Source organism: Leptosomus discolor, chromosome 3 (genome assembly GCF_034619465.1).
Source record: "Leptosomus discolor isolate bLepDis1 chromosome 3, bLepDis1.hap2, whole genome shotgun sequence".
Taxonomy (NCBI): domain Eukaryota; kingdom Metazoa; phylum Chordata; class Aves; order Leptosomiformes; family Leptosomidae; genus Leptosomus; species Leptosomus discolor.
Genome location: NC_141393.1, coordinates 80,283,982 through 80,304,766, shown reverse-complemented (window position 1 = coordinate 80,304,766; position 20,785 = coordinate 80,283,982). Strand labels below are relative to the sequence as shown.

At 37.7% G+C, this 20,785-nt stretch overlaps 1 protein-coding gene across 6 annotated transcripts in view; it reads right to left on the bottom strand.

The window, feature by feature from the left end:
* EVI5 (ecotropic viral integration site 5) overlaps nt 1-20,785 on the bottom strand; it is a 68,908-nt gene that overhangs the window by 3,598 nt on the left and 44,525 nt on the right. For all 6 annotated transcript variants that reach the window (XM_086462767.1, XM_086462768.1, XM_086462766.1 and 3 more), the window contains one exon: nt 18,775-18,870. In XM_086462767.1, the coding sequence (XP_086318893.1) occupies nt 18,775-18,870 (96 nt within the window). The remainder of the gene's footprint in view (nt 1-18,774; nt 18,871-20,785) is intronic.

Below are 20,785 nucleotides of genomic sequence, written 5' to 3'. Positions count from 1 at the left end.
CTTTTATTTTACAATTAGAAATCTGCCACTTTAATCTTGAAAATACTTAAAACAAGTTGTTTTCCAATTGAAGGTAGAATCTGATTTGCACCTTAATTTTTTTTTTAAACATTAACATTGATGACAGCAACTAATCTTCATTAAGAAATTAAACATATCCAACAGAATAAGTTGGGAACAGCTGTACACTATTTTCAGTTTTGTGTCGTTTCAGAGTTGAAGATACTTCTATATCTAATATTTGTTCAGAAGCATTTCTGAAGGAGCCTGATTATCTGCAATTTCTGTTGCAGCAGAAAGGCTTTGTAAGGCTTCTCAATGCACTTGGAACAACTTGTAGACAGAACGCACTCCAATTCAATTAGATCCCAGTGGCTAATGCCAGCTTAAGCCTCTAAAATAGAGGTTTCTTAAAATGAATTTTTGTACTCTCACATAACTGCCGTGTAGCAAGTGAGGCTCTGCACTTCTAATAGAAAAAGCAACATCTCTTTTCAGGATGGGAACATAAGTAGTGTCCTACTGGCTCAGGGCAATGGTCCATCAGCCTAATAGTCTGTCTCCAACAGTGGCAAATAGAACTTTCATGTGGTTTTGTTTTTAAGGGAAGGCATGTGAATATGACTAATTTTTGCAATCCATTCCCTTCATATTCCCAAGCCCCCCACTCACTTGTCCAGAAATTGTTGCAGCAGATACAAGAGTGCATTTCTTCCCTAGCTGTTCAGCATCCATTTATAGACTAGTTGTTGATGACTGATTTTTTTTTTATTTATTTGCTGTCTACCTCCACAGCTACTGCCACAAGAAGCTGAATTCCAGAAATTCCGTTACTTGTTTTAAACTAATCTCCTACTTGTTTCAGGAATTGGCCCCAAATTCTAGTAATGCAGAAACAACTGGCGAACAGCAGTTCTTCAGTCATGATTCTGAAACTTGCATCATAACACCTCCCTCAGCCTTTTCTCTAAAACAGCCTCTCACAACAGGCACTGCTCAAGACCACTGATCATTTTAGTTGCCCTTTAACTTCTCTACAGACCTTCTTTAAACTCTCTACATCCATTCTTGAGGTGTAGAGACCAGCTCCACACCAAGGTTTCGCAGTGGCAATAAACCCCTTTTGTCTGTTCTTAGTAAGCTTCCTATTGACACCCAATGTTGTCATCCGTTTTGGCTGCTGCTGCACACTAAGCCAATGGTGTCAGAGGACTCTCAGCGACAACTTGAAAATATCTTTCCTGATTTTTAACTACCAATTCTGTGTTTGCCATCATGGAGGTATGGCGTAGATTTTGCAATTGATGAATTACCTTATTCACATTGAAGTTCATCTGTCACCTTTTTAAGAGAGCCTTCTTGAGATTCTTGCCGACAGTGTTTTATTTGAACATGAAAGAGCTTAAAGTAGAAAGTAAAGCATTATGCCGAGGTCTCGTCATTCGTGTGGGCAAGGATATCAAGATAAAGGGAAATACAACTAAGGACTTGGTGGGGGGGAGCCCACACAGACCCAGCCCAAACACCCCACCCCTCAGTTCTACTCTATCCTTATCATTACACCTGAAGGCAAAACAACAGCCCTTTTTCTTGCAGCCATGTTGAGCAGAGTATGGTCTTACACCCCAGGGTCTGTCACTTCTCTTTTGTACAGAGGCAATCCTGGTTAAAGCCTTTCAGTTTTGGGTCTGGCCCTCCTTCATGTGAAGGGAACTAGACCTCTGTCACCCCAACAAGTGGCATTCAAATGAACCTTGGCTGTTTCTTTCTGCCTGTTTTGCAAGAATCTCAAATCTGATCACATCTGTAAAAAAAAAACCAACAACCCAGGTCTGGTAAACCCACATGTTTTGCTTTTAATTCTCAAATCCAGGTCGTACTGTCTAGGTGACTGCAGCTTCAACCCAGTTTTCAGTACAGCACATCCACATGGTCTTCAGGACACCCCAAAGGGTTTTAATAATGTTATGAGATCAAAATGTACGTCATCAATATCCCTTCAAAAGCCAGCTGAATCAAGAACAGAATCTTAGTAATAATGTTTGCATTTACCTACCCCCTTGTGCCTAAAGAACTCAGCATTTAAAGACAAACTGTATGTCCTACTGATCAACGTATGAAAAGATTAACTGTACATACTCTTAGCAGGTAACAATGTACTTTCACAAATTCAAAAGAGCTGAAAAAAGGCTAACAATCAGATCCTTGAACCTCAGAATAAACTTTCTTACCTGGTGCTGACTGCCTCATCAAGCCAGGCATGAAGGAGAGACAGTAAAGAGAAATTCAGAAGTTTTAGTACAATTCAAAAGTTCTTCCATGTTAAATCACAGAATCACAGAATAGTTTGAAGGGTGCTAGTCAGTTGCAAGCAAGTTCTATTTCTAAGCCCCTTTGTTTTTAAATAGAGAACATAGGTCAAATTTTCAAGTGGGACTTTGTGAAAGAAAGTTCTACTTAAGCTCTGGGAGACATTTCTATGTTGTAACCTGTGAATTCAGTGGTGGAAAGAAGTCAAACTAAAACGTTACTTTCTGCTCCCTTTATAAGGCTTCAGTAACTAATTCTTGAAAATTAGTCAATTCTGAAGTAGTAAAGAAGAGGTTTAACAAAGCTTGCCAATACATACTCAATCTACTCACAGTAGGATAAGCAAGCAATACACAAGTGAGATCAAAATATGATAAAAAATATGACTACTGCCTTGGGTGAAGGAAATTGGTTTTGGCAAAAGGCAGCATGTTAAATTTTTGTTTAAAGAATAGTTACTGAATTCTCAGTGTTTTACTTACAGCAAGAGTAAAAATCTCTAAAAATCAGAGTTCCCTCTTTATTTGTCTCCACCTTAGTAACAGTAGAAAGTCTTAGTAAGATTTCCTGCTTAAAAACCAAACACGATTCAAAAGAAAACTAGAGTGTTGCTGAAAGTATGATCTAACCACACTTAGATGAAGAGAAACAAGTCAAACATTTTCAAATACCTGTTCCATAATTCAAAAAAGCATTGTCCACTTGGTAACATGAAAACAGAGATTTAGAAGTCAAAATGTAATTACAAGCCAATTAAAAATATCAGTTATGATCTATTCAATTATAATCACAGTTAACACAAATAAAAACAATTTAGAGTTCTTATAAATTCCTGAGACTAATGGTCCACAGCATCTAATAGGATCCCTTATCATACTTCATACTTGACAGCTGATGAGATCACTCCAGTTTAAGGCATACACTAGTACACTACCACTTCTTTAAAAAAAGCTCCCAGTAACTTCTTTTGGAAAAACGCTTATCTTTGAAAACGGAGTAGTCGCAGCATCTCAGTCTGAATTAATGGAAAACATGTTGTCATTTGGGAGACAGATACTGGTCCAGACAAATACTATGTTCAGTAGGTACTACAATGCAGAAGCATTTCCGTACATGCATACAAGAAGACTGAACAATGTTAAGGCTGCAGGCCTCTTCATGCTACCTTTCCCACTTCCATGAACACAGGCAACTCCTTAGATACCTTAAGCTCTCTGAAGCCCATTTTTCAATGTACAGTTGTACTTCCACACTGAGCCACATTCATACTGAAACTACTGCAACATGAACGCTGCACGAATGGAGTCATGAGCTAAACAAATAGTTGCAGAAACTAATATTAGCAATCCATCACCTAAACCAATTCTTCGCTAGTTTAATGGCTGTACAGCTACAATGCAAATGGGGTTTCTAAAGCTCCCCAACAGAATCAGCTTCCTTATATGAAAGGGACACTAGGCACACATTGACAGAACTGTATCAGAGCATTTTAATGAAAGCTATTGCTTGATCTTTGAAAAATATGAGATTTAAAAAAACCCTTAAGTATAGCTTATTATATGCTACAATAAAGAAAAAGTTCAATGCAAAACAAACCAACTTTAAAGACATTCTTCATTTTCCTCAAGCATGAGAGTTTTTACCCAAACATGTGGATCATATGCAAGAGACAGAGGATAGTCTTTTGAGAGCTGCTTGACAATTTGTATAGCTCTCAAGATTATGTGTAAAATAAGTCAACACCATATAATACAACAACATTCTTTGTTTGGAAACAATGACACATTCTCTAACAAATTTAAAAATAAATTTGAAAAAGATATCTTGAATCAGAAATGTGTTATCACTGTAACTGTATTAGGACAAAGCTCAGAGTTGTGGCTTTTACTTCAGTGTCAGTGAATTTCCTGTTTCACTTCAGTTAACATTAAGGGTTTTTTTTTCCTAAAGCCATAGCTATAAATGCAGCCATAATTAGTATTATTAACTTGTAAATAACAGCCATAAGCAATGCCAGACAAGGGTCATTCTTGGAAATTACTGATGATTCAAGAAACCCAAACCAACCAGATACTGAATCCAGGAGCTCCCATTCACTCTGCTTGCTCCCATTACCTGATTGCTGCCATCCCTCCTGAGGAAGAGGCCCTCATACCATGGACTCACTGTTTGAAAGGTGACAGCTGAGAGGGACAGTATGGGCTTCTCTTCCCTGTAATCCATATGAAAAGCTGCAGAGATGGTCACCCCCACATCTCTTACAGAAGCCATTTTGGATTCTCCAGTGCCATATCTACCTCTAGAGATTTAAAACCTGAATTTGAATACATTTTGTAGACCTTAAAAGATATGCAAGGAATATGTAAAAAAAAACAACAGGGGGTGAGAAAAATCACAATGAACCATCTTTTCCTTTCACTGTGAGGCAGACATGGAAGAGATCTGCAACAGAGATATCCTCAGCAGACAAATTCAGGAAATAGGTTACCTCTTCATTTATTGCTTTCACACAGTTTTGGGTCTTTATTTATTTTTAATTTAAAATACTAAGATTAAAACTCTTCCAGAACAACTTTGACTCTTCTCAGATTTCCTGAAGATGTTCTGCTTCAGCTTAAGATCTAATTTTGAAATTGCTACAACAGACAGTTATATTCTCAAAGAGGAAGTGTTACTATATTGTTCTCGTTACTGCTCCTTTCCCCAACATCCAATTTTTTGTCAAATTCCAAAAAAATCCCAGCAAATTATCTAGATTTTATTGAAATCAAGTTGTTCAACACATTCTAATGGCTTGTTGAATAGTCATGGACACAGGGTGGAAAGTGAATACATTTAAAAATGCATTAAAAAACTCTGGAAAACTATTTCAGGGAAGTTCTACTACAACACTAACCTGGACAAACATACTTTTCACCCCTTGTAGTTCCCCTAAACTACAAATATTAAAGTTAGCCTGAAGTGTTCAGGGTGGGGGTTGACATAAATTTGGGGTTTAGCAGATTGGAATCACCATTACATCGCTTTATTACAATTTGTCTTTGCTTGTGCCTCCCCCCCCACACACCCAAAACTGATGTTTGTAAGGTAGTACTCAAGATTCTAATCAGTCTAATTTCAGGTATTAGACTAGTCAAGCAAAATCATGCAAACTGAAATTGCTCTTTAGAAAAATCCAGTGCATTGGGTACTGTGACTTAAGAAAGCAGGAAATGTCTTGATCATGCTTACAAATACCATGCAGTGAGAGCAATTCAAAATCTGTTTGCAAAATTGCTTCCTTTGCTTAGTAGTAGATAAATCACTATTAAACATTCCATTTATCATGGAGGCTTTTTTTTTTTAAGACATAGTTTTGTCTTTTATGTCCTTTAAATGTGGAAATTAATTTCCTCATCTAAAAATTTTCACCAGAAGTTTCACTCGGAAACAAAACTCTGGTTTTTAGTGAGTCTAGCAATGACCTTTGAGATGAAGTTGTTAGCCAACCCCTGTAGGAAGAGCCAAGCTGTACTCCAGCACATTCAGGACTGTCTGGGATCCACCTTAGCACATTTGTCCATTTATTTAGGACTGAGTTTAGCGTGACTAAAACAGGAAACCTGCAGAATCAACAACAGACCTCAGTAAGAGTTAATGATTCTAGAATAGTGCTAGTTTAGTGGTTTCGATATAATAGTATTTCTAAAGAATATAAAATAATTTCTTAAGGAAAATTAACTCTGCTTTGTATGCATGAGTTCAGAGCTGTATTTACTTCCTGCTAGCATCACCTCGTCTGCCCCCCCCCCCCCCCCATTTTATAATGCTCATACCAAGATAAAAATCAGTTGACAAAAATTCTTAGAGGACTTGGTGGAGTATTTGGCTCCTTATTTTGAAGTGTAATAAAATGAATCTAGGAGAAAAGTTCACTTGATTTGTTATGGGTTTTAGGACAAACAAAAAGAAGCAGATAAAGTTATTTTATATTACTTTCAGTATAGCAGAAGGGTTCAAAGAAGGCTGATTTGCAGCATAACTTAACGGTGGGGAGACTGCATCTGTCCATATGCAGTTGTCTCCAGGGTCTCATACGTGTCTGAACTTCTTGATCCACACTATCTCAAAACAGTGCAACTGTTTCTGGAATTCATGAATTGAGTTCAATCTGATATAGTTGCAGTATGAGCCATCCACTTGGAACAGCAAGTGCAGCAAAACACCTTCAAACTGGCAACAACAGAAGCTGATCAGAAGTCAGAGCAAGTATTAAACTCCAGGCTTGATAAGCCTATTGCAGGCCCAACCCAGCGCAGCAGTCAATGACAACATTACATACCTGAACAGATCTAGGCCACCTTTTTTTTGGTTGTACAAATATGGCTGCTGTTCTTAAAAGATAAACACCCAAAGAGTTTCCGGACTGAGATATTTTTGTTATCTATAGTGGGATTAAAAGCAACAGCCATGAGGTACTACATTAGATGAATCTGCCCCACTCATCATTAACTCTTTGGAATCCAAGCTCATGTACATGACTAATGAATAAATTCTCCTGTTTAAGGGAAGAATTACCTTTGTCTTTGAAACTTGTACTTTTGCAAGGATGACCCAGAGTAACACACTGGTGTACAACCTGAAATATTTCTCTCAAATGAACTTTGCTGACCATATCACTAGACAGAGTTCATACCACTGCAGTGTGTCGTAAGGGAAAAGCAAAAGAGCATCAAAAAATTTCCAAGAGCGAGTCATTTCAAGCTTCTGGATTTTTTAATAGCCCTTAAATATTTGGCCTCTGTTTTAAATTGCCAGTTTCTGTAAGTCATATTCAGTCTCACAGTAACACAAAATGCTTTACGAAATCCCTATAGATGTCACAAAGTTTAAATAACTATGAAATTGTTTTAATGCATTAAAAGAAAGCTCATCTCCAGCTGTCCTATTTATTCATATTGCTCTGAATGTACTCTTACATTTCCTGCCTTAAGTTTCTATAAAAAGTATTTTTTCAACATTATCAGTTAAAAAGCACTTGAGCCAAAAGGAAATATGATGTTAAATGTATGTTGTATATCAGTTTTACCACAGACAAGTCTGCTGTATTGTAAACGTGACAAAGATTAAAACTAGCAACAAGTGTTCAGACCAGAAGGTTTCCAGTGAATCAGAACAGGAAACCAATAAAGCGATCAATGGGAGGTCATGACTTTTTGATCACTCCACTATATGGTTAAAGAATCTGGTTTTGACCTAGTGTCGAGTAATCCAATTAAACTTTGTAGTTCTGTATCAAATTTGCAATTGAAATAGCAACAGCTTAAGGAAGTACCCAGCTTTTAAACTGTTTTCGAAAGAAATCAGTCTTTGGAAACAGTAAGTCAGATTTTATCTACTGAGGGAATTTTTTGAAGATCTGACAAGTTTATTGTAGCGAGATTGTATGCAATTCCAAAAAAAGTTCTAAGCTGACTTAACCCTGGGCAGTTTCTGTAAATAACTAGTTGGTAGGTGGAAGGAAAGTTCCCAGAAACTCTTCCTACAAGAAGTTCTAATGAAAGTGTTTATTTGGAGTGAGGACATGGCAACAAAAATATTTTAAAACAGCAGCATGATCACACTGAGTATACTGCAATTATTATATCCAAGGGACTACCTAAATCTCAATGCTCCTTCTCCCAAGAGCATGCAACTATAAATACAAAACTTACTGAAACCTCAAGCATTAACTAGAATGTACTGGCTGATAGAGACTGAAAAGGTACCCATTATGGGCAACAGTTACAGGAAATGATCATTTCGCACTTTTACTCTGTCCTTTTAAAGCAGGAGTTAAACTCAGGATTTTTAAATGGACTAAGTAACATTTATTTTTGCCTCTGACTGCACAAATTACTTCCATCCATGCTAGCTGCCATTCTGAGTGTGACAAAATTATTTTAGGAGGGGTTTCCACCACATTTCCACTGTTTGCCCCACTTGTATTCAGATAAATTTAGACACACGTTACAAGCTCATACATAGCATTCCTCTCCTGAGCTTTCTCACGTAGATGGCCCCCGTGTATGGTATGGTTGCCAACACAAAATTTTTGGAAGGAACTGCTGCTCCTTGTTCAGACACATTCAAACCAACAGAATCTCAATCCCTCTACTTTTCAATCCCCAAAACTAGATTTATAGGCAGAAACATAGGATGGACCCTGACATAGCTCTAACTAGTACAGCAGACAGGTCACAGCTTCAACACTTGAGAGAAGAGCATTATTGCCATGGCAATGAAATAGCTGTCTATGATCAGTTTACTTGCTTTGGCAAGCCAAACAAACTCTGCAACAGGGACTTAGTATAGTTCAGTAATGCTGCAATCAAGACTGGTATATTGCTTAACAAGACAGATCTGGAGCTTTGACACAGTAGGATACAGTCAGGAAAAAAAGGGGAAATGTTTGTAAAGAGAACAATGACCAATCTTCATTTATTTCATCACAGAATCTAACCTGTCAGTAGTGGCAGTGAAACAGTTAAGACTCATACCTAAAACTGCTGGCCTCATCGAGGTGAAGAAAGTCATATCTATTCCGTTTGAGGACAGACTACATCACTGTCCTGGTTACACTGTTCACATTTAGGTTTCCTTCACTCTCACGAGAGATGGAAGATACTTTATTGATGGTGTTCTTACTGGGGATATGGGAGAGGAAGCAACCTTACCTGATGTAAAGATGAAGATGGATTTTGTGGCCAAAGATTTGTGGAATGAAGTACCACCACTACAGAATCAATCCCACCTTTTTGGGCCGCTCTAACATGTCTGTTTTAATTACTCTATGAACACCCATTCAAAATTAATTGAATTAAACAACAGATGTTCATAGAATACATGGGGATTCCATTGTGCAATAAACCTTCTTGCCTGTTGATTGCTTAGTTAAGCCAGACAGTTTCTAAAGATAGTTGTTTTATTAAGGGCAGGGTGACTAAACTGGAGAAAGTTACTGGAGAACTAAGACTCCCCATCTGTTCAGTCTCACACTTCTGTAACCATCTCGGTATTATCAAGCCAGTAGAACATCTCTGACTCCCGAAGACAAGCTGAATTAAAGGAATAAAGCAATTCACTTTTCTAAAGCATACAGTATATATTTAACTATCCTGTGTAGACAAAGCTGCTACATTAGATTGGGTGTTTGCAAACCACATGATCTCACAAGCACTATCTTATCACATCACAGGTTCCTCAGACTGACCACAACCACTTAAATCAGACTCTGCCAGCACAGAGGCTCTGTAACTTTGACACGTACTAGTAAAGCAACTACATTTTTAGCTGTCCAGCAGCCTTTCAAGAACTTTACTTGTGGGGAGGAAAAAATCTGATGGTCTCTTGTCCAACTGTGCTTGCAAGATATGGTAAAAGAAAAGCACATGATTTATTGTGCTATAAACTTCCACCACAAGTTGAAATGCTTACTTTGTAAATCTGAGGGCTAACATATTTCCTTTCAGGGGCAACATTTCTTATCAAGTAAGAAAACATTTATAGAGCCACATATTTTGAAAGCATTTGTCTAGTAAAACAAACTATTAGAATGTGTTAATGTGATTCTAGTCAGTATTGAGAAACAAGTGCTTTGCAAGAGTTATTAAAGTACTTTTAACAAACACAACAGCTTTAGTGACAATAATGTAAAAATTGACTGAAATAAATCCCACAAAGATTAGCTGGTTTTACAAAAGCAAGCAAGTAAAATGACAATTGCCAAGAGACAAATATACATCTGCCTGTACTACATGGAAAGCAAATAGGGCGTTCCTTCCAGAAGACAGGGGGAAAAACAAGTTGTCAAAAGACTGAGTGGAAAAGCATTATGTCTAATTATAAGTTTTACAGGGAATGTACTAGGCCTTTTTGGACATGCTGTTCTCTCCTTAGTTCTGATGAAAGAAGTGTTACCTATTTCTGTTTCCAAGATATTTAAATGCTGATAAATCTGATCTTCTCTTATTTGCCCATATGATCTGATCCACTGCTAGCCATCACCCATTAAGTATGTCTTCAGAGAACTTCCAAAAAAATTATAGTAAGTTGAACTAGAATTAATTTTCCCCAGTTAATCCTCCTATCTCCATCAAGCAAAGCTATGTACAGCCAGTCATAGCTTTACAAGTTAGATGTGCCCACCCTGCAGTTGCAACTGCAACACAGCATAGGCACATTCGAACCATGCAACTGGACTAGCAATCCGAGCACAGCAGGGCTAAGCCTGCAGTTCTTTACCTGCTCTTGATGTAGTCTAGTGGTGCTTCAGATAAGGGAACATTCGATTTGGTAAAGGAAACCTAGTAACAAAGTTAACAGAGGAGAGGAATAACGCTTCCTGCTGGTATCCCGTCGTCAAGCCCAGATGCTATTATTGTGAGAAAAACAGGAGCTAGGAGCACTGCTAGAAGCAGTCAACCCATCTTGTGCTACCAATGGGCCACAAGCAGCATCATAATTTTATGTCCACCTGTGGCCAATGCAGGAATCATCAGGAATCGTGCTTTTAAAGATATTTCCTAGTCTCCTCGGGGGACAACCTGGACTAAGCTGTGCTGGGGACCAGAACCGCCCACTGTACCATACTGATTTAAAATTATTAGCTAGTAATTAAAAAAAACAAGGAGGAAGTTTGGCAGGTTTGAAACACAGCTTAAATACTATAAACTTGTATGGTAGGTAAGACCAAAGGAACTGTTAGTGTGGTTTAAACCTTCCTCCTGTGTACTATAATGCACTGAATTTTATTTAGGTGTTGTATGATGTGGCTTATATAGGTGGGGTTTTTTAATCCTTCACACTGATGGCTACAATATACTTTCCCTTCTCCATTTTAGTTTCAGCAGTGAAAGCCTAGAAAGCTAACCCAAGTTGCAAAACGTATCCTTAATTCAGCCATGTTATCAATTACTCATTTGGTCATAACTTATGCATTATTTACCCTCAAAGTAATTACTTTAAGTGTCTTGGATTTTATTTACACAAACAAAATCTTTTAAAAGCATAGTATTTAATCTCCAACTTTTATATCTCTCTTCATTAAGCCAATCTTAAAATGTTAGCTCACAGGAGCAAGATCAGACCATGAGATAACACCTATATCAGAATCTTACTGACTGCATTAGGTTCTTAAAACATAATATCAGATCTGTTCCTAGATAAACTATATGTATGTGGGAGGGGAAGAGTAGTAAACTAGTGGTCACTACTACTTTGAATAGCCATCAAGTTTTCAGATAGTGAAACGGGAAATACTTCAAAAAATCCCCCCTTTTCTGCATTGTCAATATGCAGGAATTTAATCCCCAGAATTTCACTTAAAATTACTATTATAAAGTGTTTTAAAAGGCTCAAATTATTTGATGGAATAACAACAGTCTGTCATCTGTAATCTTGTTCATTTCCATCAGCTGTGCTGAAATACTGTTACTATGGGCAGTTGGCAGAGGATTTTCTAACTGTTGAACAGTGTGCCACACTACATCCAGATTTTGTTTTTCATTCAAATACCAGACACATGTGCATAAAACCTGCACATTAGGAAAAAAATTATCCTTGCTTTGTCTCAAAATATACTCTTAAACAAATAAGTACCTGAAATATCTCACTACAGAGGAGCAGCTAGGAGAAAACTAGCTCTGTATTCTGTCTCTGACAATAGCAGATGCCTGGGAACGTAACAAAAGGCAAACACATAGGGGTACTTTCCCAGAATGTTCTTCCCAAACTGCACTGAGTAGCCCATTTTTCAGTTATACAAGTGATATCTGTACACCTCCGGGGATTATTATTCCCCCCATGAACTTAGGCAGTTATTTTTTCCAATCTGTTTTAGCATGGATTTTAGTACGTGGAACTATTTTGGATCTAAAGGAATTTAATCTTTTCAATTTGCAAAAATCATATCCTCCAGTGTTTTTTCCAAACACACCTCCAGTTTAATTTGAAGATCCTAATTCTTGCACTAGAAAAGAACTGAACAAATGCTCCCTACCCATCATCTTCATCCTACTTACAGTTTGAATATTTTATAGCCCCCTCTTCAAAATTCCTTGGATAAAAAACCCTACAACTATTTCAATTTACTAACGTTATCTAGACACCAAAAGTAGGTGAGTAGGAATTAGCTGATCCTCCTCCTTAGGGTCACAGTTTGCACTGGCTGCTGAAGGTGACTAGACAACAGCTAGAAACTTATGAGAAGCAAAAGAAAGGGCACAAATAAACAAGTCAGTTTATTTCAAAACTTGCTATTTGCTTCTGTTCTCTTCCCTGGTAACTTCGTGTTTATTATGCTTTTAGCATTAGTTCAGTCAAGTCCAAATTCAGTCAGTTTTTTGTATGCCCTGGGAATGGCAAGAGATGTAGGAAAGAAACATCGAAGTATCTTTTGAAAGCTCTACTCAAATCTAAAACAAAAATTGCGAATAAATGCTTAGAAACCACCTTCTCCCCTCCACAAATCTCCTTGACTCTACAGAGATCTGAAACCTTTTATCTGGAAATATTTTTTTTACCTAAGAATATAGATCAAGAGCAAAAGGTGCCAAGATTATGAAGAATATGTTAAAAACACCAAATAATCCATCCAAATAAAAAAAGCATCACTAAACTCAGAGTATCCTTCTACTGCTTCCACAATAAAAGCAACTACTACTGGATCCCTCAAGTATAGGAAGACATTGTTAAAAATGGATTTTAAAGCGCTATCTTAAACATCCATATTCCAGCTTTTTAAAGAAAAACGTATGCTAAGTGAAGGAAGCACGAAGTTTCTGTATGTTGCTGCTCCCTTTCATAAAGCTGTTGCCTAACGCAGATGGCCAATACACAGCAGAATCATCACCTCATGCAATAAGACTCCGCAACCCCAAACTGTAGAGGCTGCTTGGTTTTGTGGACTTGAATACAGATTAGTCAGAATTTATCTTTTCGTAGGAAAACTGTCATAAGATTAAAACAAACCTACACTTGAAATAGTGCAGATAAAGAAACTGAAATTTAACAGCAAAGCAAACTCATTAAAGCATTCCAAGAGACAAAAAATCAGCTAGCAGCATGACAAAGACAAACTTTACAAAGCTTCACTTAAAATACAATTTAAACTTAAGCACTTCAGTCCTAAATCACGAAGCCTGTAAGACTGGAAACCACTTGCTTTTGTCTCCAAAGGTGTCTTGTGGTCTGCCAGTGTAGTTTGTGGGTAAGCACGTCAATTCTAATCTTTTGTACCACGCCTGTAATCTAGGTAACACACACAAGCCTTGCAACATCCAACAGGAAGCAGAGACAGCTGCTGTGTAATATATATAAGCGACTGCAAGTACACAGGGGTAGTGCGTGAAGTGCCAAACTTCAGCCGTTTATAAATCATTTAATTCCATTCAGTTTGAATTCAAAGTAAAACGTGGCAAACTACAAAGAACCTCCTTTTTTCCCCCAGTATGTCATTTTCATTGAAATGAGTAACAACTAGTTCAAGATTTATCTTAGTTTTTCTTAAACCTTCAACTTTACTTAATGGAAACTCGTAACAGTCCAAACTTTCAATGTATTATTTTCCACATACTGTAACTGCCTTACTTCAGTACTACCTACTGAAGTGGGATACTCTCTTGAATAGTAAAAATGTTTCCCAAAAGCTGCTTTCACTTAACATCTCAGTGTCTAATCCAAGGCACCTTCTGTGAAGTACTGGCACTCCTTGTGCAGCCTCAGACGATGTAACCCACAGTACAAATCCTGCAGCGGGCTCTGTATCATGCCAGTTATGTTACAGCAGTTAAAGCACATTGACTGTAAGGTCAAGTGACAGAGTAAAACGCTCACCAGACCTTACTTCCCTTGTGTACTTACTGACCAGAGTAACACAGTTGCTTCACAGAAGCTGCAGCCTGTCCGGGCTGCACAATGGAAAAGTGTTTTAGGGTAAAATCCTACTAAGCTAGAAGTAGTCATCAATGCTGTAGAGGTAGCTTTAAGAACGGAAGGAAAACGGAGGAAGAAAGAAAATGCTAGGTGGAAAGATTTCAGTTAATGAACAGAACAAGTGGCAATGGAACACAAGCTTCTGAAAAGGCAACCAAGCGCTTAAGGCTAGTGCATATTAAAAGCTCTGAAAAAAGTTTGTGTCATGACTTCCTGTTTGTGACAATCCTCAAAATTTCAGGTTTTCACACTAGTTTCAGCCTTCAACAATAAAGGCATAAGCATCTAACAACTTTGTGCCAAATAAAGCAACTCCGCCAATAAGGAGGAAAGGAAGTGAAGCACTAATCTGACACTAAATACACACAACTTTTCACAGAACTAGCTATTGGCCAACTAGAAATACTGCAGTCTGTGAGTGTTCTTTCATTATGCACCAGCTGGCCTTCAAATGTTGATAGGTTGTGCAAAAGATTAAAGGATAGCTGTCAGGAACTTTCTAGGAAATGAACATAGAAATGACTGACATATTTACTAAAGTTAAATAATCAGTTATAATAATAACTGATCTTCATGAACTCAGAATGAAGTTATGGCTGCACAGAGGAATTTATGTATGAATTCAGCATTTTACATAGTAATATAAATTGTGTTCAGTATTTTGATTCTAACCCACATTTGGTCACTCACATTAGTGCAAAGAAAGCTGCATGTGAGTAATCTATGATGGTGTGCACAGAGCAGAATTCTAAAACACAAGACTTGTTACAAAGTTCCCAAAGCTCCAGATTTTGAATGTTTGCTCGCCTGAAGTCTTCATCAAATACAAGGTTAATACCTACTGTGAAGCAGTCAATGTACAATTCAGCTTACCGTGCTACAGAAATCCGCTGGTTGGGTATAAAAAGAATCAGGCAGGTATCTCGTTAGAACAAACCAAAAATCTAATCTAATCTAATGTATCAATTCCATTTATAGTTATTATACCTTATTTGAAAGGCAAGAAAAAAGGCATCATCTTTTTCTATTTAATTTACTTTGTACATTTGATAGCAATGTGCCTCATTGGATTCAGTTTTGGATGCCGTACTACCAATTTCCAGTATGTGCAGTTTTACTCAGTAACAGAAACTCAACAACTTGTATTTACTACAAATAAGTCTTCTCATAACATGACCTGAAGACTGATTATAGTGTTACTGTTACTAGATGAGTAATAAAAGCAGCTGAAATTTATCCTTTGGGCTGCAAGCTGCACCACATTTAAGATGCATGCAGAATTTCGAGCTCAGAAAAAGCCCAAAATTAATCAACGGACTCAGAGCACAACAAGGGGCAAACAGTTGGAAGTTTTTAAAAGTATCTGTCAAAAACTTTTTAAAAAATAAAATTGATAATCTGAAATTATTTGCAGAGTTCCGATACGTAGCTGATTTAAGTTACCACACTGGAATGGGTGAAATACCTGAAATCTAAGGGTCAAAAACTTTCTTCCGCTACAAAGCCACGAGGTGTCACAGCAGCAGCCTGTTGCCCCTGTGCTGTAGTACACACCCCACGCCCCTTTTTAGTGGAGAGGATTCAGCTTTAGACCCTGGGCAGTAACAGTGACCCCCCTCTTTGCCTTTCTCTGGTGTTCCTTACTGGTGGTCCAAGTTTGCCCTGTCCCTGGCTACTGGCCCGGCTTGCAAACCCTGATGGAACAGCAGATCTCTCACTGGGACTCTGCAATAAGGGTGGATTGTGCGTTGCCCCATCTTGGTACCATCGCCATTTGACAGATGGTATCACAGGACAATTCAAGTATCTAGCTGCTCCAGGTTCCACTGATAGGGGAACACATGCATTCAGAGTGCTGGCCGAAGACATGAGACAGTCTTTATCAGAAGGCCAGAATATGGACTTGGTTTGCAGTTACTTCTATTCAACATAGGATTTGTTCATTATTTTGGAGAAGCTGCAGTTTCTGATGTAAACTTCTGTAAAAATGCAATACTGGAGAGAAAAAAAAGAAGTTCAAGAAGCAGAATCAACATTAATGGCCAGGCCAAGACATTTAATCTTGTTTCACACACACCCATCCCACCCCCACCTTGAACCATAACTTCGGCATTAATTTATGCCCAGTTTAAAGTTCCACAATTACAATACATTAGATGGTAGCCATGCCGTCACCAGAACTCTGTTCCTTTACCAGTGCCTTTTACATGTTAACCAGTTGGGAGGTTGTGGTCAGCATGTCACATACACCATCACCCTATCTTCAGGAAGATGAATTTGCAAATTTGTAACGTTTCTTATAGCTTTTGCAGAAGTAGAATCAAAAGCAGCTAGCCAAAAAGCAATGAACATGGTCATTAAGGGACCTATATATGAAGACACCTCAGTGCAGATCTAAAGAAGCTGATTTATTTAATTGGTATTGACTAAATTATACTAATCCTAACATCTAGCAGTTGAGGGCAAACATTTTTGCCTCTTCCTATTGCCATTTTATTCAGATTTTGCTGTTTCAGGGAACACTGCAAAACCAGTTTTTACTTTGCAGCTATGTTAATCCAAGACTTTATTATTATTTACTAGCACCAACTTGCCTATAAATGCTACATACATTTCACGCTTAGCCTTACATTGTCTCAAAATCATCCCAGTGGGTTATGTTCAAAATAAGGGATTGTGGATGAAGTATTGCTTTCCCTCCAAAGTTTTTATTTAAAAAAATTGATACGTAAAAGTAAGGGGAGGGGAAGTCATTAGTCAACAAGGACTTCCAGGCTTTAAGAAACTCTGTGTAAGGAAGCACTCAGAAATGCTGCCAAGGTAGAACACGTCTACTCCATAGAGTTTCTTCCTACTGTTTCTATCTATCCTAGAATAAGATACGTTGCTCCTATAGTGTTCACCTAGTTTGGAAATTCAACATTACGCCACAACAAAGCACTTTCCTGGAAGAGGAGCACTCTTCTACATGGAATTATTCAAACTCTGCTATTGTTGAAATACACAGTCTCCCTAGGTATTTTCTTTCAATCAAATTGAAATGCAAATAGAGATTTGTCTAGCCTTAACTGTTTGGGAATCACTGGTATTACTCAGAATTATCGCTGTTCTGTGAGCTAACAAACCTCGTCTTCATTCCACCCTGTTCACATTAACTTACACACGTTACACACGTACACAACTGTATCCTTCGTGACAACCGGGTTGCTCAGCCAGGCATATGACAAATGCTTGTCTAGAGAAAATTAGGCAACAGCTTTCCAACAGTAATTCTACTCTTCCTCCAAAGCAGTGGTTTCTCACCTTTTAAACCTACGCTGAGCAGATGAAAAAGTCAGTGCAGTGCCTTATTTATTCCTAATGCAAAAATATATGGCTTTCTGGGAATTCTACAAGCAACTTACTTTCTCATAAGGAACAAAGCAAGCTAGTTATAGTCCTCTAATGTAAAAAGCCAGGTTATTGATTTTTAAATTTGTTTTTAAGTGAGCTTAATGATTGGTAAAGGTGCTCAACTGATGGCCCTAGAGACTATCCTCAATCTATAGCATATACAGCATTCCAAGATCCTCCACTATGTTATACCTCTCAAGGGATTGGTCCTAAAAGGTTGAATCCACCAAGATTGTTATGAAAACACTACCTGCACTTAATGTGTTTGTTCACCAAAAGCAAAGAGGCAAACAAATAATTAGGTTCTGTTGATCTGTGATACTACAGTTTTAAGCAGCACTATCAGAGCTGTGGATTAGAAGGCGCATGGGACAGCAGCAGACTACAACGCCAAGATGACCGGGCATTTTACACGCAGCGTAGTATTAGGTAAAGACATTTCTTCACAATACAGGATGAACTGAAATGAGCCAGCAGAGTAGTTACATAAGCCATTTTGGTTTCAGGACTTTCTGATCTTTTTAACTAACAGAAAGTTACTACAACTATTAAAGCAAGGAAGTTTGAAGACAGAAATTTCATAGGTTGAAGGTTTTGGCAGTTTAAAACTTAAGGATCTGTTAACTGATATTAAGCAAGCATCCTTTTTCTTTTTAAGCAATCTCAGTGTAGTACCATGTAAAATCCATTCACACAGCAGCAAGAACTAGAAAAAATCTATACATGGACTTTTATACTCTCACAAATGCAGTTTAGTTTCTCACTAAATTAGCCTTAAAAGCTACAGCAAATAAAGACATAAAGGGGTTTATTTTCATGCACACAGCTCCAAATGCAGTAAACTCATTAAATTAAGGAAAAAACCAAGACGGAACATAAATGCTGATTTCATTTAGTGTCAGATCACATAACAAAGCAATTTTTTGTTCTCTTACATCCCAGGATAATGGCGAGACTCATGTACAGGAGTTAATTGTATTGCATTCATTTAAAATCACATACATTGGCAAAGTCAGGTACTGAAGCTGTAATAACTATTAGATAAGCAAACCCTGCTACAAATGAAAGATAGGACAAAAGGTGCAAGTGGATCAGAGACAGTAGTGTTTTATCACTTACCTCATGATGCAGCTCAGCTATCTGATCTTTCAGTTCTCTGATGTACTGGTTAGAATCAGATTTATTAAGCTGCCCTTGAATTTTTCCTTCTTCTTTCTGTTTTTGTTAAAAAAAAATAATCTTATTCAAATTATTCACAGATGTACTATGTTAAAAAAAAATCTTATTTTAACTGCCTACGTGTTTCTGTCATGAACAGAAGCTATTCACAGACACCATCCAGCACTTTTCCCCTGGCTGAAGTTACAGCAGGTGTCTAGGGGTGTCAGTAGCTCAGACCAAGTTGACCCTCTCAGTACTAACCATAGCACAGGCAGGACTCTATGGAGAAGCATGAAGAATTAACAACGCTTCAGAGGTGGAATTCACATCCAATGCACATGAGGCCGCATATGCAATTTAGCAAAGCATCTCTACAGAATACTATCAATATATGGAACGTAGCTTAGTGTACGCAATTTTCAGTAAAATTTTCATTTAGTAACAAGGAATTTCCCTTTGTCTCCACGTGACAAGTAAAAAAAACAAAACATGTTCTTCCCTTGCATTGTAGGACATGCACTGGGAAACATATATGACAAGCTTTTTTGTCTCCTAAAAAGAAGTTGTAACACATAAAATATTGTGGTATTTATTGTATAGGAGTTTCAGAAGGCATAAGTGAAGAGAGGTATGTCCCCTAGCAGCAATGCTGTGAAAGATACAGAGAAAAATTGGCAAGTAAGAAAAGCCAGAGATGAAGAGGAATGAGATTTCCCTCATTTGTCAACCAAATGCAGCTCCTAAGTTTCAAGATGTTCAAGAAGGTGTCATCTGCGCTTGAATGCCTGCAACACTAACTTTCAGCTTGTCTCTAAAGGGAAACTGAACCAAACTTGGCAGATCTGAGATAACCACCCTTGATGGAGAAGGTAGCCTATGTCTTCAGTTCGCTACTAGTAAGTCAAGAGCAACATCGTTTTTCTCCAGCTGAGTAATTTCTGAAGCAGCCACTAGCTTTAGAGGACAGAAGCACCCTGATTGTATATAAATCTTTACTTCGACCGTAATTCACATAAACCCAATATATTACAGAAATACAAATGTAATAGGAATATCTGCTTTTTCTACCTGTAGTTCATTTTGCTGAAGATTTAATTAAACTTGAAGAAAGCAAACAGTTAATTCCAACAACACACAAGTTCAAAGTCACTTGCAAACAGAATTTAAATACCTTTTAGAACGAAAGGTGTCCACTGTTCCTCAAAATACAAGACAAAAGGTTCTTTTAAAACATCCCTCTGAAATATCAACACCAGGACATAACATGTGCCAGGACATTAAAGGGGGGAACAATATACCACCTTCCAAACCCTTCTGCTGCATGAAGAGAGCAACCTTGAGCACCGTCAGTGTTGGCAGTCTCAAAGCAATTTCTCTAATTTCAGACTCTTTTCTTGCAGCAAGGCATGCATTACAATATGATTTGAAAAATAATTGTCATATTCACTGTTAGTTCACGGAATCTGCAACATGGAGGCACAAGATCCTTTAATACATAATTCTATATTGAACCTAGTTTCCAAGGCAACCTATGGGTCAAATTCACAAAAAAAATGCTTAATATTAACAACACTACTAATTGTTCCAGTCCTAAATAGGTTACCCCCCCCCCAACCCCATCTTCTCTCTGTACAGGGATGACTATTTGTATTGGAGAAGCAACATAACCTGCAGACTAAAGATAATGCTGTTTACACCTGCATATAGGAAAAGCTTCATTGCTGTCAGAGAGTAATATTCCAGACAATGAGAATGACCTGATCTCTTGTGATAGCAGGAATATACGGGAGAAATCCTTGTCCAAGTGCTTTCCCTTGGTTTGAAACCCTGATTTTTCCATGTAAGCTTCTGGTTCTATGGACTCCAAATTACTATGTAACCAAGCACTACAGTATCAAAAAGCAAGACTAAAGCAAGGTTTTACTATAAATAGAAGATGGTGCCACAGCCCTTTAAAAAAATGTGTAAC